General features: G+C 40.4%; 1 protein-coding gene across 1 annotated transcript in view; it reads left to right on the plus strand.

The window, feature by feature from the left end:
- CPVL (carboxypeptidase, vitellogenic-like) overlaps positions 1 to 24893 on the plus strand; it is a 162996-nt gene extending 138103 nt beyond the window's left edge. The window contains exons 12-14 of the mRNA XM_006832276.1: positions 19586 to 19688; positions 20889 to 21004; positions 24738 to 24893. Coding sequence (XP_006832339.1) covers positions 19586 to 19688; positions 20889 to 21004; positions 24738 to 24893 — 375 coding nt within the window. The remainder of the gene's footprint in view (positions 1 to 19585; positions 19689 to 20888; positions 21005 to 24737) is intronic.
- The last annotated feature ends 240 nt before the right edge of the window (positions 24894 to 25133 follow it).

A 25133-nucleotide genomic window follows, 5' to 3' on the forward strand; every position in this document is an offset into this window, starting at 1 on the left:
AGACCGCAGAAGAATTGCTGCATTTGAGTTATGGTGTTGGAAGAGAATATTGAAAGTGCCATGGGCTACGCATAGAACCAACAGATCTGTGTTGGAAGAAGTTCACCCAGAGTGCTCCTTGGAGGCCAAGATGGTCAAACTTCATCTCTCATACTTCAGACAAGTTGTCAGGAGGGACCAGTCGCTGGAGAAGGATATCATGTTTGGTAAGGTGGAGGGTGAGAGATAAAGAGGAAGACCCCCAACGAGATGGATTGGCAAAGTGGCAGCATCGATAGACTCAAGCATGACAACAGTGGTGAGTTTGGCCCAGGATTGGGCAGTGTTCCGTTCTGCTGTGCATAGTGTTGCTACGAGTTGGTACCAACTTGATGGCACCTAACAACAACGAACTACAAGGTCCATAGTTTGAGCCCGCCAGCCATTCCATGAGAGAAAGATGACGCTTTCTGCTCCCCGGAAGATGTAAAGTCTCAGAAATCCCATACAACACCAACTACCCTGTAATAGCTGTGTGACGTTGGGCACATTTCTTAATTCCTCCTCATCTTAATATTGGAGACAATATGAATTCCTGCCTCTCTCACAGGAGAGTCCATTTTTAGGATTGAGATAATGCTTACAAATGACTTAATACTCTATTGGGCATGCAATAAATATTTATTCTGATTGCTATTAGTATTATTGCTATTATATAGCATGGATCTCTTTCCAATAGTCAAGAAGCAATTTCCTCTGTCTAACGGGGCCCTTAAGCAATACTATGTCTTAAAGGCTCAAATGACGAAATGTTACTAAATCTTTTTATCAGATATGCAATGGGTTGATTTATTTGATCAGATAGGCCTGGAACTACTACAATTGTACCCAGGTTTAACTTTATTGTGACAAGGAAATGGTCTGGGTAGAAAGGCAGGATCAGTAGAGAGAGCTGAGGAAGGTGTCTGACATTCTTCTAAGTGACAGATTAATAGCAGTAAGTAAATGTGGTTAAATTGAGTAATGAAATGTGTCTAAAGCATTGTGCACCTTCTAGTTGAAAATCATTTGAATCATACCTGCTGACAATCAACAAAGTCTCCAGCCTCTGCTTCCATTCAGACTGAGCCTTTCCGTATGTGGAAACAGGGGAGGAAGGAAACATAGAAGCTTAGGTTTGGAGTCCTAAGCTTAGGTGGTCCTGTAAGATTACGAACCACAAGCTTGGTGGTTCAAACCCAGCAGCTGCTCCTCAGAAACCCTATATTCGATGACACTTAACAACAACAGATTTGGAGAGAAGAACTACAAAATCAAAGCCCAAACTACAAATGTTTGCTAACTTATTGCCCTTCTGTTCTCTGTCATGAAGATGAGGGTGTTTATTTTTGTTCCTAATATTTATTTTTGTATACAGCAACTGGAGTCCTGAGGCTTGGGCTCTGGCACTAGCTCTGTCTTCTCAGAGCTGCTCTGCAGAGGGGGACTTCCCAGTTTTGCCTTTGCTTCAATCCAGTTGCTTCTCCACACCCTCCCCACGGACTGTTTTCAGACACATCGTCTGTCTCTGCTTCTCTGTGTTGGATGTAGCAGTTAATATGCTACATTTCTTAAAGATTCATTTCTGAAAATTTGGCAGCATCCATGGGTGGTTATTCTTCTCTTTCTTTTTTATTAATACTGAACACCTACCAAACCCGATTTATAATACTTATATGTAAGATAAAACAACTCTGTTCACCACACAGTTTAAGAAATACAAAATGACCTGTAACTTGTGCTCTCTGTTTCGGTGCCTTCCCTTAGAGCTCCTGGAGGTAAGCCACTGTCCTGAATTTTGTTCTTGTTATCCCCATACTTTGTGTCTAATTTATAGTTTCACTACACACACACACACACACACACACACACACATATATATATACACACACCACTAAATAATATTTTGTCTTTCTTGCTTGACTTTATATAAAAGGAATTAGCCAGCAGCAACACAGCTTTGCTATTCGACACTGTGAGATTCATCCATGCTCATAGGTTCAATTGTGCTTTGCTCTTTGTCATCACAGCAGAATATGTGGCTGCTTTTCTCTGCCGCTGAATCGATTCCAACTCATAGAGACCCTACAGGGTAGAATAGAGCTGCCCTGCAGGCTTTCCTGGGGTAGAATCATTTTTGGAAGCAGATCAGCAGGTCTTTTCTCCTACAGAGCTATTGGTGAGTTTGAACTGTTGACCTTTTGGTTAGCAGCTGAGCACTTAACCATTGTACCACTAGTGCTCCTTGTGTGAGTATAGCATTCATCTGTTCTACTTCTGATGGGCATTTGGCTTGTTTCTAGTTTCCATTTATTATACACAGTGCTGCACTTAAGACTTCATACGTTCATTATTGTCTAAGAATAATGCCTAGAAGTAGAATTGATAAAGTCACTGTTTTCCAAATTGTATTACTGTACATAATGTGTAAGAGGTCTAGTTGTTTCACCTCTGACTGATATTTAGATTTGTCAGTAGTCTTCTTTTGGGAGTGCTGTGGCTCTGTGGGTAAAGCACTAGATGGCTAACTTCAATGCCAGGGGTTCGAGCCCAGCAGCTGCTCTGTGGGAGAAAGAGGCAATGCTGTTCCCTCAAAGGTTTACAGCTTAGGAAACCCTATAGAAGGCTAACTATGAGTCAGAACTGACTCAACCACACTGAACAATAGCACAGTCTTCTTTTACCCTGGCGTGTTTCTATTAAATGGAGGCTTAATGTCTTTCCATCTTTCACATTCATGGTTCATCCTCTTTCTGTTGCTGTCTTCTCCACCTTGTCTCCTGGCTACCATCAAATTGAAGAATTGCAGCACCCACACACAGTGAAAGGGTGGGGTAGACTCATTGTGTCCGTCCTGCGGGTGCTTCGGTTGTGTTGGTATACTTGTTTGTCTAGACATCCGGTGCTGAGGTTTGTTACCAACCTATCAAGCTTAGAAAAAAAATGTTTTCCTTCAGTACCTTTTCAATTCAACTCAACAATAGCAGATTCCAACATCTGGCCTGGATTGGCAGGCCACCCTAGACAGGGAAGGATCTGACACCACGCCACACAAATCCCTTCAGGTCATCACTTTTCCATGAAAACAAGGAAAAGTTTAGTACTCTCCTCTGTTGTGTAGTATCCTTCTCTTAGTTCTGCCTTGATTCATTTTCCAAGTGCTCTATGCATAAACTGCAAAAAACTACTTTTTAAAGAAATTGCTAAATTTCTACAAACCAGTCAAAATAAAAACCTACAGCATTTGGGAGCATTCTGAGGAAACGGATGATGCTTTGTGGCGTTTGAAGAAAAGATACAAGCTTGAAAAGATACTATAATCATGAACATTCTGAATATGCTTTTAAAGTTGCCCTTGTAACTTGTTTTCCTTTTGTGATAGCTTTCTTAGTTGGTCTCACCTGTCTTATCATTTCTCTAATGTAACCTCTCTCCACTGTGCTTTTTCCCCAATGCAAGCCTGATTATGGTTTTGCTGTTTAAACCTCTCACTAACTCCCTGATACCTGCAGGATCAGGGCCAGGCCCCTTTAAATGGAATAGCAAAGATATGAGGGTGAGTCAAAACTTACCCACCCTCTGGTGAAGAATTTGTTTTAATCAACTTTTAGAAAAGACACATCATTTTTCGACATAATATCCTTGCTTTTCAACACATTTTGCCCATCTGTCAATAAGCTTTCTCATTCTCTTATTAAAATACATTTTAAACTGAGCTGTAAGCCATGAATACCTTCATCAGAGGTGCATCTTAGTCCTCAAAGGTCTGCTTTAAGGGGACCAAACAGGTGAAAATCCAATGGAACAAGATCAGGACTATAGGGAGGATACGTTAACAGCTTAAAACTAAGTTTCTGCAGAGTGTCAACAGTGTGAGCAGAGGTGTGCAGATGTACATTGTCATGTAAGATCACAGTGCCGTCCTTGGATAGCAGTCCTCTGTGTTTAACCTGAAGTTTACGCTTCAGCTCTTCAGTGAGCGTCTCACTGTAAGGACATTGTTGATTAATGAATCTTTTTCCTGATATTGTTCCAATACTGGCCCTTGAGAAAACTATAAGCATCAATTTTCCCACTGATGGTTGATTTTTGAACTTTCTCTTGCTGGGCAATTGAGACTGTTTCCCTTCCATACTCTGCTGTTTAGTTTCAGGCTTGTAGTGAGGAACTCATGTCTTGTCACCAGTAATGATTTTTTTTTAAAGAAACTTACTTTCCTTCAAGTCTCGGTCCACATTTTGTTTGTAGATGTCTAAACGCTTCTGTTTATGCTCTTCTGTGAGTTGTTTGGTTCCCATCTCACACAAACATTTCAAAACCCAAGTCTGTCATGGATTCTTTCATAGGCAGAGCCATGGCTGATTTTCCACACAATCCACTGTCACTCTCCTATTTGACAGACTCATTTCACGCACATGCTCAATGTTATCCTCAGTCATGGATGTGGATGGGCATTTTAACATAACCTACTGTGGATAATTTTTCACTCGTTTTCGTTGATATGGATATATATGTTTGGTAGTGGTGTTTGTGTGCCATAGAGTCAGTTCTGACTCATAGAGACCCTGTACAGGGCTTTTGAGGTTATAAATATATACAAAAACCTCATCTTTCTCCCACTGAGGGACTGGTAGATTTGGATAGCTGACCTTGTGGTTTGCAGCCCTACTCATAACCTACTGCATTACCAGGGGCCTTCAAAAAGTTCATGGAAAATGGAATTAAAGATAATGGAATTTTTTTTCATCAACTCTTTGAAGCCCCTATGTGTGTACATATATATGTGTGTGTGTGTTTATATAGATGGGGAACTCCTGGTGTGGCACTGTAGGATCATCACTGGACTGTAAACCACAGGTCAGTGGTTCAAACCTACCAGCCACTCTTCAGAAACTCTATACAGGGTTGCTATGAGTCAGGATCGACTCCATGGCACTTAACAACAACAATATACATATGGAGTCCTAACGTGGTCCTGTAGGATACACACTGTATTGCGAATTTCCCAGCCACTCTCTTCAGAAACCCTATTCCAGGTCGCTATGAGTTGGAACAGGCTCAACGGTACTTAACAACACCACACACACACACACACACACACACACACACATACTATATATATATATATATATATTTATAATTATAATGTTATAATGCCATTTCTCTCTTCTTCCTGATTATAGTCCTAAATAAACAAAGCACCATATAGTTTCCCAAACTCCTTGCTTTTTCATCACCCAGCAATTTACATGTGTTTTTCTCCCCATTTTAAAAAAAGTCTCTTTTTACTCCTCCTACCTCCAGAGCTCTAAATTGCCTTTTATAGCCCCAGCATCACCTCTAGGAAGCCCTCCTTGATTCTTCCCTTCTCAGCACCCTCCCTATCTGTAAGCATCTCCTGTTACATCTACCACACTGGTGGTTTATCATTTGACTCTAATTCTCTTCCTTCCCTTTTGACACTAAGCTCCTTGAGGACAGCAAAAATGGGTCACCTTTCCTGTTCTGGTGCTGTACAATAAGCACTGGGCAAAGTCGGCAATTCAAACCCATTGGTCTCTGCTTGGAAACCCAGTACAGGGTCGCTATGAGTCAGAACTGACTCGAAGGCATGTAGCAATAATAATCTCTGTAGCACACTCCTTAGCACAGTTCCTGTTGTTGTCGTTAAGTGGAGTCAGTCCTGATGTGGTCCTGTAGGATACACACTGTGCTGCTAACTTGTCAGTTGGGTCAAGTTGGTTCCAACTCATAGCAACCCTGTATTGGGTTTCCGATGGGTTTGAAGTACTGGTGGGTTTGAACTGACCTTGTAGTCCAGTATATTATATTTTAGCACCATACCAGGACTCCTAGATCTCAGAAAAAAAACTCTCATTGATCCCTACCTCACCCCACCATATAGTACAAAAGGTCTGCACTCCCTAGCTTACCAAAGGTTGTGGTTTGAACTCACCTAATAGTAATGCATGCAGTCTGGCAATCTGCTTCTGTTAAGACTATAGCCAAGAAAACCCTATAGAGCAGTTTTAGTATAAAATACATAAAGTCTCCATGATTCAGAATCAACTCAAAGGCAAGTAACACCACCAGCTTCATGTTCACACTCCTTTCTAGTGTGTGTGTTTTAATACAATAGTTCTCACTAGGAGGGCTCACCAATTATACACACCAGATGTGTTCTAGGAAATAGACTAGATGTGCTGAAATAATGAATTGTTGTTAAGAGTCGTCGTGTTGGTTCTGCTCATATAGCGTCTCCAAGGCTGTAAATCCTTGTAGTAGCCAAAAGCCTCATTTTTCTCCTTTGGAGCAGCTGGCAGGCTTGAACTTCTGGCTGTGTGGTGCACAGTTCAGAATTTATCCTACAGAGCCACTATGCTCCCAGAAATAATGAATCGTTCAATACAATTGCCTTCAAACTACATGATGATTATTTCTGTCTGCAGAAGACAATTTCCTTTCTGTATCACAAGGAGGGGTGGGGTGGGGGTGGAGGATGGGGGGGATGAGAATTATCCTGGGAAATATATTCATGGAAGAAATGGTAGCAATTACATAATTTCAGTACTGACTAGGGAAACCTCTCCTTTAAGAAAAAAAAAAAAAGAATCTTAGATTTTGTTTTGTTTTTCCTTTTCCTTAAAAAAATTACTTCCTCAAAACAAAGGAAATAATAAACAATAGCAATTCCACCTCCCAGTTTCACTCTGATTGTCTGCCAAGAGTCAAACTGACTGCTAAGTTCATATGGTTCTATTTCATTAAGAGTACCGATTAGCATAAGAAGAATGCTTCTAAATTAAGCTACCCAAATATGCACTTAGTTAATACTCAGGGAGCTAATTTATTGTATGATTTAAAATATAAATTGGCTACCAAATCTATTTACTGAGGAATAACAGCTAGGCAATGATGTGTAATTTTCTCTTAGCTGGTGAGTGGTTTTTAATAATCTTTCGAAATTTAACAGAGAACTATTTCATTAAATGAAAAGTGAATAAATACTAAGAAGTCTAAAATTTAAAGTATTATCCATACATGGAGAAAAGGTTTTAAATATTAATGACATTTGAGGAACAAAGAGGGAATTGGAATTTGCTTTTTTTTTTTTTAACAGTAAGTTTTCCTTGTTTTAATTAAACAAGCAACCCAAAACTCACAAAATAACTTGTGGAAATGTTAACTAACACCAGTAAATAAATAAGGTAGAGGTGGAGTGGGGAAGGAAGAAAATAAAGCTTTAATCTGAGCAAAATCCTTTTTTATGTCCAAACAGTTGTGCTCGAATTAACCTCATTATCAACTGAACTAAGAGCATCATGTTTGTCTTACACGTTTGCAGTAATAAAAACTATGTGTCTTGGTTTCATTCAACAAATGCTACCATGAAAATTTGCTAGTTGTCATGTTCTGTGTCCTCAATCTTTGGAACCTGGAAGCATTTCGGTGCCTTGAGTCAGAAACAGTTGAATCCAGATATCCTCTATGGTCTGTTCCAAGCCAACCTGCTTTAGCACTTCTCAGGGAGCTCTGATATACTCAGTAGGAACCCATAACTGTGGTGGTATGGTCTTGAAACCTTATTATCACCAATTATACTGGCATCCAGTGGGGACCCGGTAATAGAAGCATGTAACAGAAACTTCTCATCTTTCTGCAAATTTTTTAAACCTGGCTCATCCAAATACATGAGCTGATGGATTTTGTATGGATTTTGTTGTTGTTGGAAAATCTTCCATCTTTCCCCAGGAGAGCCAAAATGACAGAGGACCAGCAGTCTGTGGTTCAATTGGCTCAGATGGGAAGTCTGATTTATAGCATTTGCCAATTTCCCTGGTGTAAATACTCTCAAAATGACTGTTTTCAAGCTACCAGTTTGCCATCATTAAACATGGATCTGGGTCCTGGAGGGGTTAAGCACTGGACTGCTAATCGCAGTGTTGGAGGGTCAAACCCATCCTTGGAAATCCTATACAGAATTGCTGTGAGTAGGACCCAACTCAAAGGCACTTAACAACAACAAACATGGAGCTGGACAGAAATGTGCATAAATGACTCTCCTTGCCAATCGACCATGAGGTCTGTTTGAACCATAGGTCAGCAGTTGAAACTCACCAACCGCTCCTCAGATACCCTATACAGGGTTAACAACAACAAGAAGTCAGTGTACAGAGCTGGAACCATCTGCTCTGCTCTTTGCTAATATGCCCAGAAGGAAGAAAAGCTTTAGCAGGTTGGCTGCCTCCTGTGTCTATACCCTGAAGACCATGACTCAACATCTGAGAAGTCATCTCAACATTGCTGGCAGGGAGTATTTGGTGCTACAACCCTGCCCTCTCCTCCATCCTCTTATTCTCTCCTCCAAAAGGAAACTACAAATGTAGATCCTAAAACTAGATATTGAGTAAGGGTAAATAATGAACCAGACTGTGCTTTTATCCTCATGTGGAGGTCAGATATCAAAACTGTGGACAGGGAACGAGAGGAAGAAGAAAGGGAGTTTCCAATTACATTTAAACTGCACCAAGTCTTGTGTTGTAAATCAGGTTCCTGAAATGGAAAATAACTGCTTTTTGACACTCTACTACAAGTAAGGTCTTGCTTGCTTGGCATTTCTGTTTGTGGTGCAGCGGGTATTTGGCATGGGTACATGTAACGAAAGAGGGAAAGGCATGGAGAAAAAGAATGGGATGGGTCATGGCGCTGGCAGATTTAAGGGAGAAAAGTCACTATAGATACAACATGATGTATATGATGTTTTCAATAGCCTCATATGGATGCGAAAGCTGGACAGTGAATAAGGAAGATCGCAGAAGAATTGATGCCTTTGAGTTGTGGTGTTGGAGGAGAATACTGAAAGTGCCATGGACTACCAAAAGAACCAATAGATCTGTTTTGGAAGAAGTGCAGCCAGAGTGCTCCTTGGAGGCCAAGATGGCTAAGCTTCGTCTCTCATACTTTGGACATATTGTCTGGAGGAAACAGTCGCTGGAGAAGGATGTCATGCTGGGTAAGATGGAGGGTCAGAGAAAAAGAGGAAGACCCCTAACGAGATGGTTCAGCCAGGTGGCATCATTGATGGACTCAAGTGTGGCGGTGGTAGTGAGGTTGGCCCAGGATCGGACATTGTTTTGTACTGCTGTGCATGGGGTCGCTATGAGTCGGTTCCGACTCGATGGCACCTGACAACAACAACAACAACAGGTACAATTAAGTAGAGCATTTTGATGATGGTTTGATCTCACACTTAAGCTGCTCTCTTACTTTAATTGGGACCTTTCTCATGAGAAGGAAGGATTCACAGCATGGAAATAAAAGCCTAGAAAAGAAATATCCTGTCTCCTGAAAAGCATATTAACATTTTTTTTTCCTTAAAATTATAGTAATGAGATTTATTAGAGTCATAATTTAACAGAAAAGATTCCTCTGACCATGAAAATTCAGAGAAGAGTAGTAGTGGTGACTATTGATTGAGTGCTGATTAGTTGCCCATCGTACTCCACATTGTTGTTGTTGTTAGGTGCCATCGAGTATGTTCCAACATAGATCAACCCTGTGAAACACAACAGAATGAAACACTGTCTGGTCCTACAACATCCTCACAATTGTTGTCAGGTTTGAACTCATTGTTGCTCCCACTGTGTTAATGTATCTTGTTGGGAGTCTTCCTCTCTTTCATTGACCCTCCACTTTACTGAACATCTAATGTCCTTCTCCAGGGGCTGGTCCCCCCACCCCCACCCCCGACAACATGGCCAAAGAACTAGTCATGGAGTCTCACCATCCTCACTTCTAAGGAACATTCTAGCTGTACTTTTTCCAAAACACATTTGTTTGTTCTTCTGGCAGTCCATGGTACTTTGAATATTCTTCCCCAACACCATAATTCAAATGCATTGATGCTGCTATGCTCTTCCTTATTCATTATCCAATTTTCACCTGCATATGAGGCAATTAAAAATACCATAGTTTGGGTAAGGTGCACCTTAGTCTTCAAGCTGACATCTTTGCTTTTTAACATTTTTAAAAAGTCTTTTGCGGCAGATTTGCCTACTGCAATACGTCATTTTGTTTTTTGACCGCTGCTTCCATGATTGTGGGTTGTAGATCCAAGCAAAATGAAGTCTTTGACAACTTTAATCTTTTCTCCATTTATCATGATGCTATTTATTGGTCCAAGGAGCTCTGGTAGTGTAGTGGTTACGAATTGGCCTGCAAACCTTAAGGTCAGCAGTTCGAAACTACCAGCTGTTTTGTGGGAGAAAGAAGAGGCTTTCTGTTCCCATAAAGATTTACAGCCTTGGAAACCCTGTACAGGGTCGCTATGAGTTGGAACCGACTCCACTGCACATAGCCAACAGACATTTATTTGGTCCAGTTATAGATTTTTGTTGTCTTTACACTGAGGATTGATATACTGATGACTGTAGCCTTTGATCTTTAATAGTAAGTATTCTAAATCCTCTTCAATTCCAGCAAACAAGGTTGAGTCATTTGCATATCACATGTTGTTAATGAGTCTTCCTCCAGTCCTGATGCCATGTTCTTCTTCATATAATCCAGCTTCTCAGATTACCTGCTCAGCATACAGATGGAATAGTGAAAGGATACAACCCTTGCTCACACTTTTCCTCATTTTAAGTCATTCCATATCCCCTTGTTCTGTTTGAACTAACTGCCTCTTGGTCTATGTACAGGTTACTCATGAGCACAATGAAGTGTTCTTTAATGCCCATTCTTTGAAATATTACCCAGAGTTTCTAACAATGCATATTTTAAAGTTAATGCATATTTGTAGACTGAGTACCATAAAACATTTTGTATGCATTATCTTTGAATTCTCATAAAAAGTTAAGTTCTTAGAGTGACTAACCATACCAGTTTTCCCAGGACTTCTTCAGTTTTGGTTTTGACAATCCTGAGTCCTAGGAAATCCCTCCTTCTTGGGCAAAGAGGGACAACTGGTCACCCAATTTCTTCTATACTGGCAATTGTTGTCTATCAAAACTTTAACGATAGTTCATTTTTTGTTGTTTGTGTTGATAAGTGGCTGTTATAACAGAAGTACCAAAGGTAGATCCTTTAACAAACAGAGATTTCTTCTCCATAGTTTAAGAAGCTAGAAGTGCAAATTCGGAATGCCTGCATTAGGGAAAACGGATCTCTCTTTGTCAGCTCAGGGAAAAAGGTCCTTGTCTCCTTCCAGCATTCCTTGGAGTCATCCATGCATCTTGGCATCAATCTTCTGGATGTAGGAGCTTCACAGGGCAGGGATTCCAGGTCCAAAGGACATGCTCCAGTCCTAGTTCTTCTTTTTTGGTAGTAGTAGGTTCCTCTGTTCTGCTTGCCTGCTTCATCTGTTTTATATCCCAAAAGAGATTGACTGAAGACACAACGTAGTCCTGTAGATTGCATCCAATCCCATTAACATCATAGAAGTGAGGTCATTTACGACACATAGGATAATTATATTAGACCAGGGCTAATCATACCAGATCATGTCTTGGGAAAGTGATCGTATTATATTGGATCTCATCGCAGGGCACTGTTGTTTTTGTTAAGTGCCATCAAGTTGATTCCAATTCATTGTAATCCTGAGGAGTGGCTGGTGGGTTTGAACTGCCAACTTTGAGGTTAGCAAAACAGTGAAAATCCTACAGCATCACACCAGAACTCCGACTACCTCTCAACTGCCAAACCGCTGAGAATCCAGGCTCAGCGAAGTTGACATAATACCATAACTATTACAGTTAGTTTTTTATGTTATCATTACTTCTTTCAAGATATCAAAAATGCTTTTGGTCGGATTTTTATGAGTTTTCTGTTAGTCTTTGGTTTTCAGCAGTTTACTATAATCTATTTAGACTTCTTTTTATTTTTTAACATGTACATTTCCTATTTGGGGTTGTTGTTGTTCCGACTCTTATCAACACTGAATTGGGGTTCTTAGGACTTCTCAAAACTATGGCTTAAAGACTTGGGAATATTAGAAAATTTTCAGCTATTTTAAATTTTGCTCTTCTTTTGCCCCATTCGCTCCCACTTTCATCTTATTCTAGTATAAACATAAGTTAGATATTTTGTAGTTTTATGTCTTTTATTTTCTGTACATTTTTCTCCATAATTGAGTCTGGACATTATCTACTGACCTATCTTCCATATCTTTTATTCTTTCTTCTGTCAAATTTAATCTATTCAACTATTATATTTTTAATTTCAGTTATTGTATTTTTAGTTTTTGAATCCATTTGATTCATGTATTGTATATTTTAGTTCTCTGGTGAATTCTGTTTTATTATCCAATTTCCTGAATATTTTGTTCAGCTATTTGAAAATGTATATCTGATAACTCCAACATCTGGAGTACTTGTAGTCATCTCTCTCTGTTGTCTGCTTTCTTTCCTTGTTTTTCAGTAATTTGACCTTGTCTCTTGGTATTAAATTGTATTGAATGGACAAAATGAGAAAAACGCAATCGTTTTTAAATTTTTTTCTAGAAGGCAGATAGAGCACAATTTGATCCAGCTGTGGACTGACCACTGATTTCACATTTTGTGAGGACTAATCTACTTTTTATTTTCATGACTTCTACTGCATTGTCGGAGTCCTGGTGTGGCACTGTAGGTTCATGTACTACACTGCAAAGTCGATTTGAACCGTAAGGCTGGTAGTTCTAGCTCATGAGCTGCTCCTCAGAAACACTATACAGGGTTACTATGGATCGGAACCGACTTGATGGCACTTAATAACAACAACAAATGCATTGTCATTTATGGACAATTACCTGGAGTCCTGGTGTGGCACTGTTGGGTAAAGCACTGAATCACAAGGTCAGTTTGAACTGTAAAGTCTGTGGTTCAAGCTCACCAGTAGCTCCTTGGAAACCCTATATAGGGTTGCTATGAGTCGGAATCAACTCAATTTAACGACACGTAACGACAACAACCAGTGTTATATCTCCTTGACAGGCCCTGAACTCTATATTTTCTTTTATGTTTGTATGATTTTTATCTTCTTCATAACAAAGGTCTGTTCAAAGTTCTGCACTGTTTTCTATTCTTTTACTTGTCAGTTTGTGCTTAGCTTATTGGGCAAATAAATTTAGAAATTGGTGAACGTCCTAAATTAAAAATCAGCACACAACGTTAAATTAAATTTTCTGCAATTCTCCTCTCTCCATGATCTTGACCTCTCCAATTCTGGCTGCTTTAGTCGGTTTCAGATACCTTTAAGCAGCTTTTTTTTTTTTTTTTTTTTTTAATTAAGTAGTTTTTGTTCTTGTGATCTAGGGTTGACTTGATAAAATGTCTTGAGTCATAGTTGTTGTTGTTGTTGTTGTTATGTGCCGTGGAGTTGGTTTCAACTCATAGCGACCCTGTACAGGGTTTCAGAGGCTATAAATCTTTACGGGAGCAGAAAGCCTCATCTTTCTCCCGATGAACAGCTGGTAGTTTCGAACTGCTGACCCTGAGGTTCGCAGCCTGATTCGTAACCACTACACTACCAGAGGTCCTTAAAAGTCCTAAATTACTATATTATTACAACTGATTATGTAAGATGGTGTACATAGAAAGCTCTTTGGAAACTATGTCCCTGGATACACGAATGAAGTGCCTGACTATCAACTACAAGGTTGGCAGTATGAACTCACCCAGAGGTGCCTTGTAAGAAAACCCTGGTCATGTGCTTCTGAAAGCCATACGAAGTATAGTTCTTCTTGACATGGAAGTACATGGGGTCATCATGAGTTGGAATGGACCCAATGGTAACTGACCAGTTTGAAATCTAAAAGGCAACACCAAAAGCATGTATTAACTTCTCTAGGGATCTACCCCTACGGTGGCTACTACTGGTCTCCTGATGCACCTAGAAGTTTCTTTTTTCTCATATTCAATAATGATTTGCTACACTAGATGCATGGTCTTTAGGACCTGAAGGATCATTTTCCATGAATGTTAAAAAGTAATGCTGAGACTAAGCTCTGCTTTGGTTTTTGAAACTGACTTGCCTCATTCTATTAGGAGGTAGCTACTAACAACTTTGATTTGTGTCTTACTCTCATTCCCAAGCACCTTTGCTTTTTTAATGTATTTTTGTCTTGAGTGCATATTCATTTCATTTGTTTATGGCTCGTGTCTGAAAGCTACAAGCTAAAATTTAGTATGTGTAAAATGGGATAAAGAGAGTGGAAGAACTCTAATGTAAATCAAAAGCAAGATTCTCTTGAGTGTCTGCATCATTCTGTCATGGGGAAAAGAAACCATACATCTACACTACATCATGTACCTCCCAAACCAGCACAATGATGTCTCTTCTCTCTCCCTCATTTCCCTCAACCATCCCTTGAAAACTTGTCTAAGTCAGAAACGTGAAATGGAGCAGGGAGGCACCTCTCATTTGACCCTTGTGGTTTGGTGCCATTAAGTTGGTCCTGACTCTTAGTGACCCTGTGTCCAACAGAATGAAACACTGCCCTCTCCTCATGCTCAACACTATGCTTGAGCCCACTATTGCAGCCAGAGTGCATCCATCTCACTGAAGTTTTCCCTCTGTTTCACTGACCCACTACTTTACCAAACATGATACTCTTCTCCGGAAACTAGTACCTCCTGATCACATGTACATAGCAGGTGAGGTGAAGTCTCACCATCCCAGCTTCTAAAGAGCATTCTGGTTTGTCCTTCTTCCTGTCAGATTTGTTCATTTTTCTCACAGTCTGTGGTATATGAGAAGGTTTCAAGAAGTAGTGGAAAAACTCCTTGAACTAAAAACAACGGAAGTTTTCTACAAATTTTTGAAGCCTTCTTACATTTAATATTCTTCACCAACACCATAGTTCAAAGGCACCAGTTTTTCTTTGGTCTTCCTTATTCATTGTTCAGCTTTTACATGTATATGAAGCTATTGAAAATACAATGGTTTGGGTCTGGTGCACCTTAGTCCTCAAAATGGCATCTTTGCTTTTGAACACTTTCAAGAGGTGTTTTGCAGCAGATTTGCCCAGTACAATACATCAATTTAACCCTGACTTCTGATCATTGTTATTAAGTTGTCCTTAAGTATCATTGAGTTGGTTCTGACATACATCAACCCTGTGCAGGGTTTCCATGGGGTGACTGGTGGGTTTGAACTGCCAACCTTGCGGTTAGCAGTCTAGTGCTTATTCTAGAGTGCCACAGCAGGGCTCGCTAATTATACTGCTTCCACCATACAGCCCCTTCTGGACATCTCTCCCAAGAGCCCACATCATCTCTCACTTGAACCAGTAGTCAGTCTGTTAATTTGCCTTCTTGACCCAATATCATTCTTTACCAAACCAGACCCATTTTTACATATAAAGCCATCTTCTGTAATGTACATCTGAGCATGTCACTGTTCTACTTAAAACCCTAGACGTTACAACCAGAAAGGCAAATCTATAGAGACAGAAAGCAGGTTAGTGGTTGCCAGGAGCTCATGGGTTGTTGTTGTTGTTGTTGTTAAGTGCCATTGAGTCGGTTCTGACTCATAGTGACCCTGTATAGGGTTTCCAAGGAGCGGCTGGTGTGTTTGAACTGCCGACCTTGTGGTTCAAATCAACCTTGTAGTCCAGTGCTTTATCCCACAGCTCCACACCAGGGTATGGAGTTCCCAATTGGGGTGATGAAAAGGTTCTCCAACTAGATACAGAACATTGTGTATGTGCTAAATGCTAGTAAGTTGTACATTTTGAAATCGTCAGAATGGTACGTTTTATTGTGTGTGCATTGTGTTGTTGTTGGGTGCCATCTAGTCGACTTCGACTCCATGTGACAGAGCTCCACTGCCCCTTAGGGTTTTCTGTTCTTTATGGGAATACTGTATTTTTGGAAATTACAGATGCACACATATAATGCGCAGCCGCCTGCACAGCAACGGAAAGTGCAAGCGGGTTGCATGGTTTGCAAAAAATGTATAATGTGTGTGTTATTTTCTAAGAATATGGTAGATTTCCAAGTCTTTCTCCTGGGGAATACAGCTAGGTGGGTTTCAACCTTTCAGTTAGCAGCTAAGTCCTAACCACTGGACCTCCAGGGTTGGTTGCTTCTACTGTATTTTACCCCAATTAAAAAACAAAAACAATCCTATAGAATAAGGTCCACTCATCCCAGGGTCATATAAGACTTCACATGTTCTCCTTACTACTTACTAGTCCAGCTTTTCCTCCTGTTGTCTCCTCTGATCCATCATAAATACAACAACTTGGCAATTACTGCAAATGCCACTTGGATCGTGCCTGCTGACTTTGCACGCACCGTTTCCACTGTCTGGAATGAATTCCACCGTCCCTCCTACTCTTGTCTGCCCAGTGGTCTCCTCCTTCAGGACCTGGCTCAGAGGACGTCACCTCTGGGAAGCCTCTCCTGATACATGCACGTCAGCAAGCACAGAGTGAATTCCCCTAGATGTTCTGTCTTCTAGAAAGGTAACAACGGGGCAGCTTTCACTACATGTCAGTGTTTCTAGTTCCAGGGAGAGTTGTATTGTTTTCTAGCAAATAAAATGGAATGAAGCTTTAAAGTGTTTGTGTAACCCTTTTAAAATTCATGGCACATTTGTGTCCCTCCAGGAACATCTGGAATCCATGAGTTTAGAGGTTTCAGCTCTAGCGAGGAAGCACTGAAAATATAGTTTCTGGTGGTGAGGCCATTTTTATCCAGGAAGCTTTGAGATTCATTATGTCCATTTAAATATGTAATCAAGGCCCTGTCACATTTTATTACACACCTCTAAACACCACGGAGTAGTTTGTGTCATTGATTTGCAAGTGTTGATTGGCTTGTAGATAAAAACAGAGTGGTTTATCTTTTCAGGACTAATAAATTTACTTCTGAGGTTATCATCAGTAAAATGTTCTGTGTGACTGTGCTTGAGAATGTACTTCATTTAGGATCGTAGTTTCCTGTGAAGCAATCTTTCTTTGTTCCTAAGCTAGCTTTATTTCTAACCCCACACACACCCTATGCTATGTCATTTAGTTCGTCTTACTTAGGGCAGCCACTTCAAAATCTGAACTGCCATCAGATGGACCCACTGGGAATATGAATGCCCAACACCCCTCAGCTCTTCCTCACCATCTGATGATCAGGGACATGGAGGGCATGCGTGATTGGTGTGTGTAAATAGTAGGAGGGTGGGCGACTATGGAGAAATAAGCTACGGTGAGTATACGCTAAATAAATTTCTACTTGTAGTTTCTCTCAATGGAAATAGCGAATTCACTAGCTACAGAGTAGAAAAAAGAGCTTCTAAGCAGTAGTTCTCAGAGTAGTCATTAAGATGGGCCATACCAGCATCACCTTGATACTGTTAGGGATGCAAATTCTCGGGTCCCACCCTAGACCAGTAACTAGTAGGAGTGGAGTTGGTTCTGACTCATGGTGACCCCATGTGTGTATCTGTGTAGAACTGTGCTTCATAGGAATTTCAATGGACGGGTTTTTGGAAGAAGACCTTAGGTTTCTGGCTTGAAGCACCTCGAGGTAGACTTGAATTGCCAACCTTTCGGTTAGCAGTTGTGCAACTACCCATTTGTACCACTGAGGGACACCAGACCTTCAAATGTGGAAATTCTAGGGGCGGCACCCTCTTGGCCCATGCCATTGAAAAGAACAAGGGAAATGTGTCGTGAAACTTAAGAAAAGTGTGAAAACTGGTTGTAATCTTTCACCATACTTATTCAGTCTATATGCTGACCAAATAATTCGAGCAGCAGAATTATAGGGAAAAGAACATGGCATCAGGAATGGAGGAAGACCCATTAACAGTAGGCAATATGCAGATGGTACAACTTTGCTAGTTGAAAGTGATGAAGACTTAGAGCACTTGGTGATGAGGATCACTAGGGATTACTCCTCAACTTCAAGCAAATAAAACTCCTCACAACTGGACCAATAAGCAACATCATGATAACCAAAGACTGACATTGTCAAGGATTTCATTTCACTTGGTTCCACACCCACGGAAACAGCAGTCAAGAAATCAAGCAGTATATTGCACTGGGCAAATTCTGCTGCAAAAGACCCCTTTCAAGTCTTAAATAGCCAAGGTGTCCCTTTGAGGACTAAGGTGCATCTAATCCAAGACATGATATTTTCAATCACCTTGTTTGCATGCAAAAGCTGGATAATAAAGAAGACTGATGAAGATCCAATGTCATTGTTGATGATGAATATTAAATATACCATGGACTTTTGAAATAAGCAAATATATAGAAAAATATTTATGATGATGTATATATGATGAAACAAAGATATATATGATGAAATAAAGAGATGATGTAGGATAGATGTGGGATAAATACTTTCATTTTTTTTAACTTTCCTACTTTAAGTTTCTAAAGCTGATGACCCATGTGGTACATGGAAAAGGATAGAAAGAATGGTTATAGAACATAAAGCTACAGTCACTGGATTATACATATAGAAATGGTTAAATTGTATTTATTTTCACCACAGTAAAAAAAAAAAAAAAAAAAGGTGGGGAAAAGGGAAAGAGAAACCAGGGTTCAGGTCAGTTCTCACAGTTACCGACCTCAGGGGCCTAAGCAGGAAAGACTTACAGGTTTGTACAGAAGAAGACGGTAGCTCACTCCAGAGAGGAAAAAGACAAGGAGTAATGTCCAAGTCTTATTGCGTGTAATAAGACTTAAAAATTACTCATCTTTTTACTCACAGGAGTCCTGGTGTGGCACTGTAGGATAAAGCACTAGACCGCAAGGTTGGTTTGAACTACAAAATCGGCAGATCAAACTCACCAGCTGCTCCTTAGAAACCCTAGGCACTTAACATCAACAACAATTTCACACAAAGGACGAATGCAACTTTGCAAAAAGTTAAATACTTACAAAATTTTTAAACTTTCCTACTTTTGTGAAGTGCTGTCGAATCAGTTCTGACTCATAGCTACCCTGTATAGGGTTTCCGAGGAGTGAGGTTCAAACTGACTTGCAATCCAGTGCTTATCCTACAACACCACACCAGGACTCCCTACTTTAAGGTACCTATTATTAAAGCTGATGAACCGTGGTGGTACAGTGGTTAAGTACTGCTAACCAAAAGGTTGGCAGTTCAAATCCACCAACCACCTTGGAAGCCCTTTGGAGCAATTCTACTCTATCCTCTAGAGTTGCAATGGGTCAGAATTTAAGTCAATGACAATGGGCTTGGTTTGTGTTGTTGTTGTTGTTAAGTACCTTCGAGTAGGTCTGACTCATAGCCATTCTGTATAGAGTCTCTGAAGCTTTTTAAAATCTTTGAGGGAACAGAAAGCCTCATCTTTCTCCCGTGGAGCAGCCGGGGGGCTTGAGTCTCCAACCTTGTGGTTCCCAGTTCAGTGCTTGTAGTTCCCAGACACCTGTGGAGCCACCCTGCTCCCGGTTTGTATTATTAAAGCTTTCAAAAGCAAGACAATCCAAAAGCACGGGTTAGTAAAACATGTTCTATATTTTGTATAAGCTTTAAGTATATTGTGATCTGGATTAAAAATGTCCACATATTTAGAATATCCATTTATCTAAATTTAATTTATTTTTTTCTTTTTGAAGGTGATTGTTCGAGGGGGAGGACATATTTTGCCCTATGACCAGCCTCTGAGATCTTTTGACATGATGAATCGATTTGTGTTTGGAAGAGGATGGGAGCCTTACGGTGAATGAATTACGTTCCTATTAGATAACTTTGGGGGTTTTAATCTTTGAAAAGAAAAAAAAATTTAAATGGAAAATGACATATAAATAAGAAAACTTTTCTTTTTATCTCAGCAAAAGATTTCTCACTAATAAAAATTATCCTGGAAAAACATTAGCTTTTATTTTTGGAGACACAGAGGGACTGTTTATTACAAAATTAACTTTCAAAAAATGATGCATGTGAGTACGAATTCAAATGCAAGTTTGAATAGACAAAGTTGATTCTGTGACCTTGATACACATGGAAATGGTAAGGGGATGCTGGGCCTGGAACTCTTGAGTTTTAAATCTACCTAAGAGTAGAGGGGTGGCGCTGTGGGTTAATGCGCCAGACTGCAAAGCCATTTGAACTGCAAGGTCGGTGGTTCAAGCTCACCAGCTGCTTCTCGGAAACCCTACACAGGGTTGCTATAGGTTGGAGCCGACTCGATGGCACTTCACAACAACAACAACAACAAGAGTATAGGAAAAGTGTAATAAAGGAACAGTGCTGCATCAACATCTTGCTCTGTGACTAACAGGAGGAGTTGTTATGCTGCGCATATGAATGTGTTTGTTAAATACTGTTGGATAATAACAGCTGAATTATCACCCAAAGGAATGTGTCAACTTATCAGAGTGGGTGGAGAAAAGACTTTGGCATATTTAAAGTCTTGGAATTTTATGAAGTAGAAATCTGATCTATAAAATAATCATGTGCCAATTCATGATAAGCAAAGAATACTATTTTAGGAAACATACTGAATCTTTGCATTTCCATCAATTTGGATTTGTTGGTTTACTTGATGTGTACACATTCATGAAGCACCCTACAGGCCAATATGATTATATGGGCTATTCATTTGGACTTTGAACTGCATACTTCTTGTGGCCAAATAAGGCACAACCTGATATTGTAGAATATCAAACAACTTTGAAACACCTTGCATCAAAACATACTCAAGGGGACTTCAAAAAATTAATGGAAAATGGAATTTAAATACAATAGAGTTTTTCCATGAATGTTTGAGCCCCACCCTCATACATTTATAAATGTACATATATTAGTAACTTTCCAATGAAACATTACATTTTAGCATCTCTTTTCTATTTATGCAACATATGTTCACATCTCCAATTCTACAGCTGTTTAACTTTTTCTACATCATTCCTCTCACAGGATCCACCTGGGAATTCCCTTGCTGGAGAAGTAAATTTAGAAAGACAGAACCTGTTCTTACTGAAATTATTTTGTTTGTTCTTTTAATTTCTCACTTTGTGCCTGATTTTATTCAGGTTTGTAATCTCCCTTAGTTTTATTTTGTTTTTATACCTACTGTTCATGTGTCCCCTGGCATGGCACAATAGGATAAACACTGGACTGCTAACTGTAATGTTGGCTGTTCATACACACCAACTGCTCTCAGAAACCCTATACATGGTTACTATGAGTGGAAACAGAATAAAAGGCACACAATAGCCACAGCAACATTGTGTCCATGCTTTGGCAGTGTTACTGTTGTGTGCTGTGTATTGGATTCTGACTCTAGTAACTCTACTGGTATATGTCAGAATAGAACTGCCCCATAGGGCTTCCTAGACTGTAATCTTTACAGGAGCAAACCATCGGTATTTCCTCTGTAGGACAGCTAGTGGTTTCAAACCACTGACCTTTTGGTGAGCAGCTGAGTTCTTTATCATTGTGCCACCCAGGCATTGATCAAAACCAGCTTTGTGAGTACATTTCTGAGACAACTTTATGAAACAAGAATGTCAAAATGTGAAGCTACTGTTTCTCCACATGTCCTCCATTGAAGTCTACATACTTCTGAAGGCGATGTTTCCATCTCTCAAAAATTCTTCCCTGAAGAATTCTATATTCTTCTATTTCCACCATGTCAAAACAGCAGTTTGGCATCTGTGAGAGACTCAAATCATGTACTTTTGAAATGTTGTTTTGAGTTTGGAAGACCAAAAGGAGCAAGATCCGAGCTTTAGGGGGAATGGGGTAAGATTTTCCAATGAAATTCTCACCGAACAGCCAGCCCTTGCTATCTTCCAAGAATGATTAGGTGCGCTGTCATGACGGGAAAACATTCCTCAACACAACTTTCTTGCCCTTTTTCTCACCAATACAGTTTTCAGTTTTCTTAAAACTTCTTCCTAATAGGCCCCCATGTGTCCCTTGAGAAAATCTATTAATATTACCCCTTTGAAATCCCCAGAACAGTACCCATAACCTTCTTATGACCAGTAGATACCCTCCGAAGTCAGCCAGTGTTTTGAGTAGCCCTTTATTTTGAAGACACCCTGAAAAACCTAACACACATGTATTAATGAGAAAACTTGTCTACAATAGTCCTATGATTGCAGAGACATGTTTAAACATATTTTATTTGGAATAAACCTGTGTATGTATGAACTTGGACCCTAGCAGCGATATTTTTTTACTTATCCTCAAATTTTGAGTATATACTGTATTGTTGTTGTTAAATGCTATTAAGTCAGTTCTGACTCGTAGCCACACTGTATGGGGTTTCTGAGGAGTAGCTGGTGGGTTTGAACCACTGACCTTGTGGTTAGCAGTCCAGGGCTTATCCTACAGTGCCCCACCAAGACTCCATATACTGTACATCTTTAGTAATTCTTAAATGGTGAGGTGATATAACAAAAAGTTTTGGAAGCCATTGTTTAAGAGGACAGAAAAGGTCTAAGTTTAAAAGTGGCCTTAACTTTGGTCTTACCAATTTTAAGTTAAAAACAACAACAAAGCAAAGGCTTTAATAATAAAGGATACTGTAATTTATAAGAGAGAGAAAGAGGGAAGGAAAATGAGAGGAAGGAGAAAGGGAAGAAAAGGAAGAAAAAGACAAACATACATAGAGAAGTTTAATTTTAAAAGAAATTGGAATCAACCAGATGGCAGCAAGTTTGGTTTTTGTTTTGGTGGTGTTGGTGCTGTGGGTTAATGCGCTGGACTGCAATGTTGGCTTGAACTGCAAGGTTGGTGGTTTGAGCTCACCAGCTGCTCCTCGGAAACCCAATTCAGGGCTGCTATGAGTCGGAACTGACTCAACGGCACTTAACAACAAGTGTGTCTTTGGAAAGGTAAGATGAAGCTGTCTGCTCCTTCAAAGATTTACAGTCTCAGAAACCATATAAAGGGTCACTACAAACTCACCAGCTGCTCCTTGGAAACCCTATACAGAGTCACTATGAGTCAGAACCAACTAGATGGCACTTAACAACAGTGAGTCTCATGGAGTCCTAGTGTAGCGCTGTGGATTAATGCACTGGACCGCAAAGTCAGTTTGAACCACAAGGTGGGCAGTGTTAACTCACCAGCTGCTCTGTGGAAACCCTATACAGGGTCGATATGAGTCGGAATAGACTTGATGTCATTAAACAACAACAACAACAATGTGGGAATAAGTGGTTTTGTTTCCCTGGGCAACCTGATAATGGAGGAGTGAGGGCAAGGAGGAGAGGAGAGGACCAGCCTTGTCCTGTGTTCTCTGAAACCTGATAAAGAATTCTGAATGGCAACTATTGAGTTGGAGAGGTATCAGCACCCCCCTCCTCACCCCCACTTACCAGCAAGTGGGGTGGGTTTACTGATTGCACTTGTAGCCATGTGTTAAGGTGGGGGAGGGAGTCGATTTGACTGTACCCAGCAGGTGGCAGACTTGCCAGGTTGGGCTTTGAAAGACAAACTGCTGAGGCAGATGGGAAAGCACTTAGATTGCAATGGGCTTGTCTAGTGGAGGCTCCTGGAGGGGGTCTGGAGGATGCAGTCCTGGCCTCTGAGAGGTCACATGGGGAATTAGGCCTCCCCTCCGGGTTCCTGCTGCCTATAGAGTACTAATTCTGTGAAATGGAAGTACTGGTGTGGCACTGTAGGGTCAGCACTGCAACAACCATGGTTCAAACCTACCAGCTGCTCCTCAGAAACACTATACAGGGTCACTATGAGTCAAAACCAACTCGTATCAACAACAGCAACATCCTTTTTAGGCCACTAGGATATACCAGTGAGGTACTGGTGATTCAGTAATAGAATCCTCCCCTTTCATGTGGGATATTAGGGTTCGATGTGGAGCTACCACCCATCTGTCAGTAGACGTGATACTGGACAGGTTTCAGAGGAGCATCCAGTTAAGAAAGACTAGGAATAAAGGCCTGGCAATCTACATCTGAAAATCAGCCAATGGAAACTCTCTGGATCACAAGGTATGACTCTGAGCCAGTCATGAGGCTAGTGCAGGTACTAGTGTTTTGTTCTGATATCAAGTAACAGCAACAAGATGTTTTAGGTACCAAGGCATCTTCCCATATCACAGATTAGGCCCTGGAACTTCATAGACACAAAGACTGGACCAAGTTTCCCAGCTAATGGAATTCTAACCAGTCAGTAGTCAAACCTGGGTCTCTGTCCTTAAACCCCACTCTTTACACCAAAGCCCACAGCCTCCTGACTCCATAACTGTTCTACACTTACTGGCCTCAATGAGTAAACCTCAGTGGCCCCACCTGGGTTAAGGGCGTCTATCATTATTAACAATGCTTGCCACTCTAAAAGTTGTAAAAACTAAGATTCTGGAAACGTTTAGATTCAACATCTGCTCCACCCAAGAGTTAGCTACTGCAAATTTGAACTGTGATTCTTGGGAAAATCCTAAGAGCTTTTATTAATTATGAATTTACGAGCAGTCCCAAAGTCATCTTTTTTCATGCCACCCAAAACATGATCTATACGCCCTGAACCCAAGGACTGAGATCCCTACAAGCTGCTTGCCTTGAGCCTTGATTTACTGCGCAAAAGCTGCAGTTCTCTTCAGTTCTGCTTGTGAATAACAAGATCCCTCCCTTCACTGCTGATGATTGACATATGGACCATGGCTGTGTCTTCCAGTTCTAAGCTCAGAAACCATTTCATCTTTCATGCTGGGCCCTGGAGGTCTGACCTCTGGTCAACGGATCTGCTGCAAAGATGATTGGTGGAAGTCTGTTTAACTCCACTTTCACACAGGAAGTTTGCAGCCAGCCCAGCGATGAAACACAACTACCTATGCAGATGTTTACCTTTCCTGCATACTGTAAAGGTTTCGGCTATTATGATGCTGAAGATTTAAAAAACCAAAGTCCAAAACCAAACCTGAAACGGATTGATTTTGTTATGCGGTAGACCCTGAGCCTAGGAATTAAACACAAGCAGTTATGATTTATATCTGCTCGAACCCAAGGGAAGACATCTGTTTCATCATTTTAAAGGGATTTCTGGCAACTCCAGGAGTGGAATGGATGCAGGGCTGTCTGCATTCCCTTAGGCTGTGGGTATTTGACAAGACCAAAGCTGTGGTTGCTGATAAAATGAGTTTAACAGGAAAATGAGCGGCATCTAGCCAAATCCTTTTGGTAATTAATA

Source organism: Chrysochloris asiatica, unplaced genomic scaffold (assembly GCF_000296735.1).
Source record: "Chrysochloris asiatica unplaced genomic scaffold, ChrAsi1.0 scaffold00006, whole genome shotgun sequence".
Taxonomy (NCBI): domain Eukaryota; kingdom Metazoa; phylum Chordata; class Mammalia; order Afrosoricida; family Chrysochloridae; genus Chrysochloris; species Chrysochloris asiatica.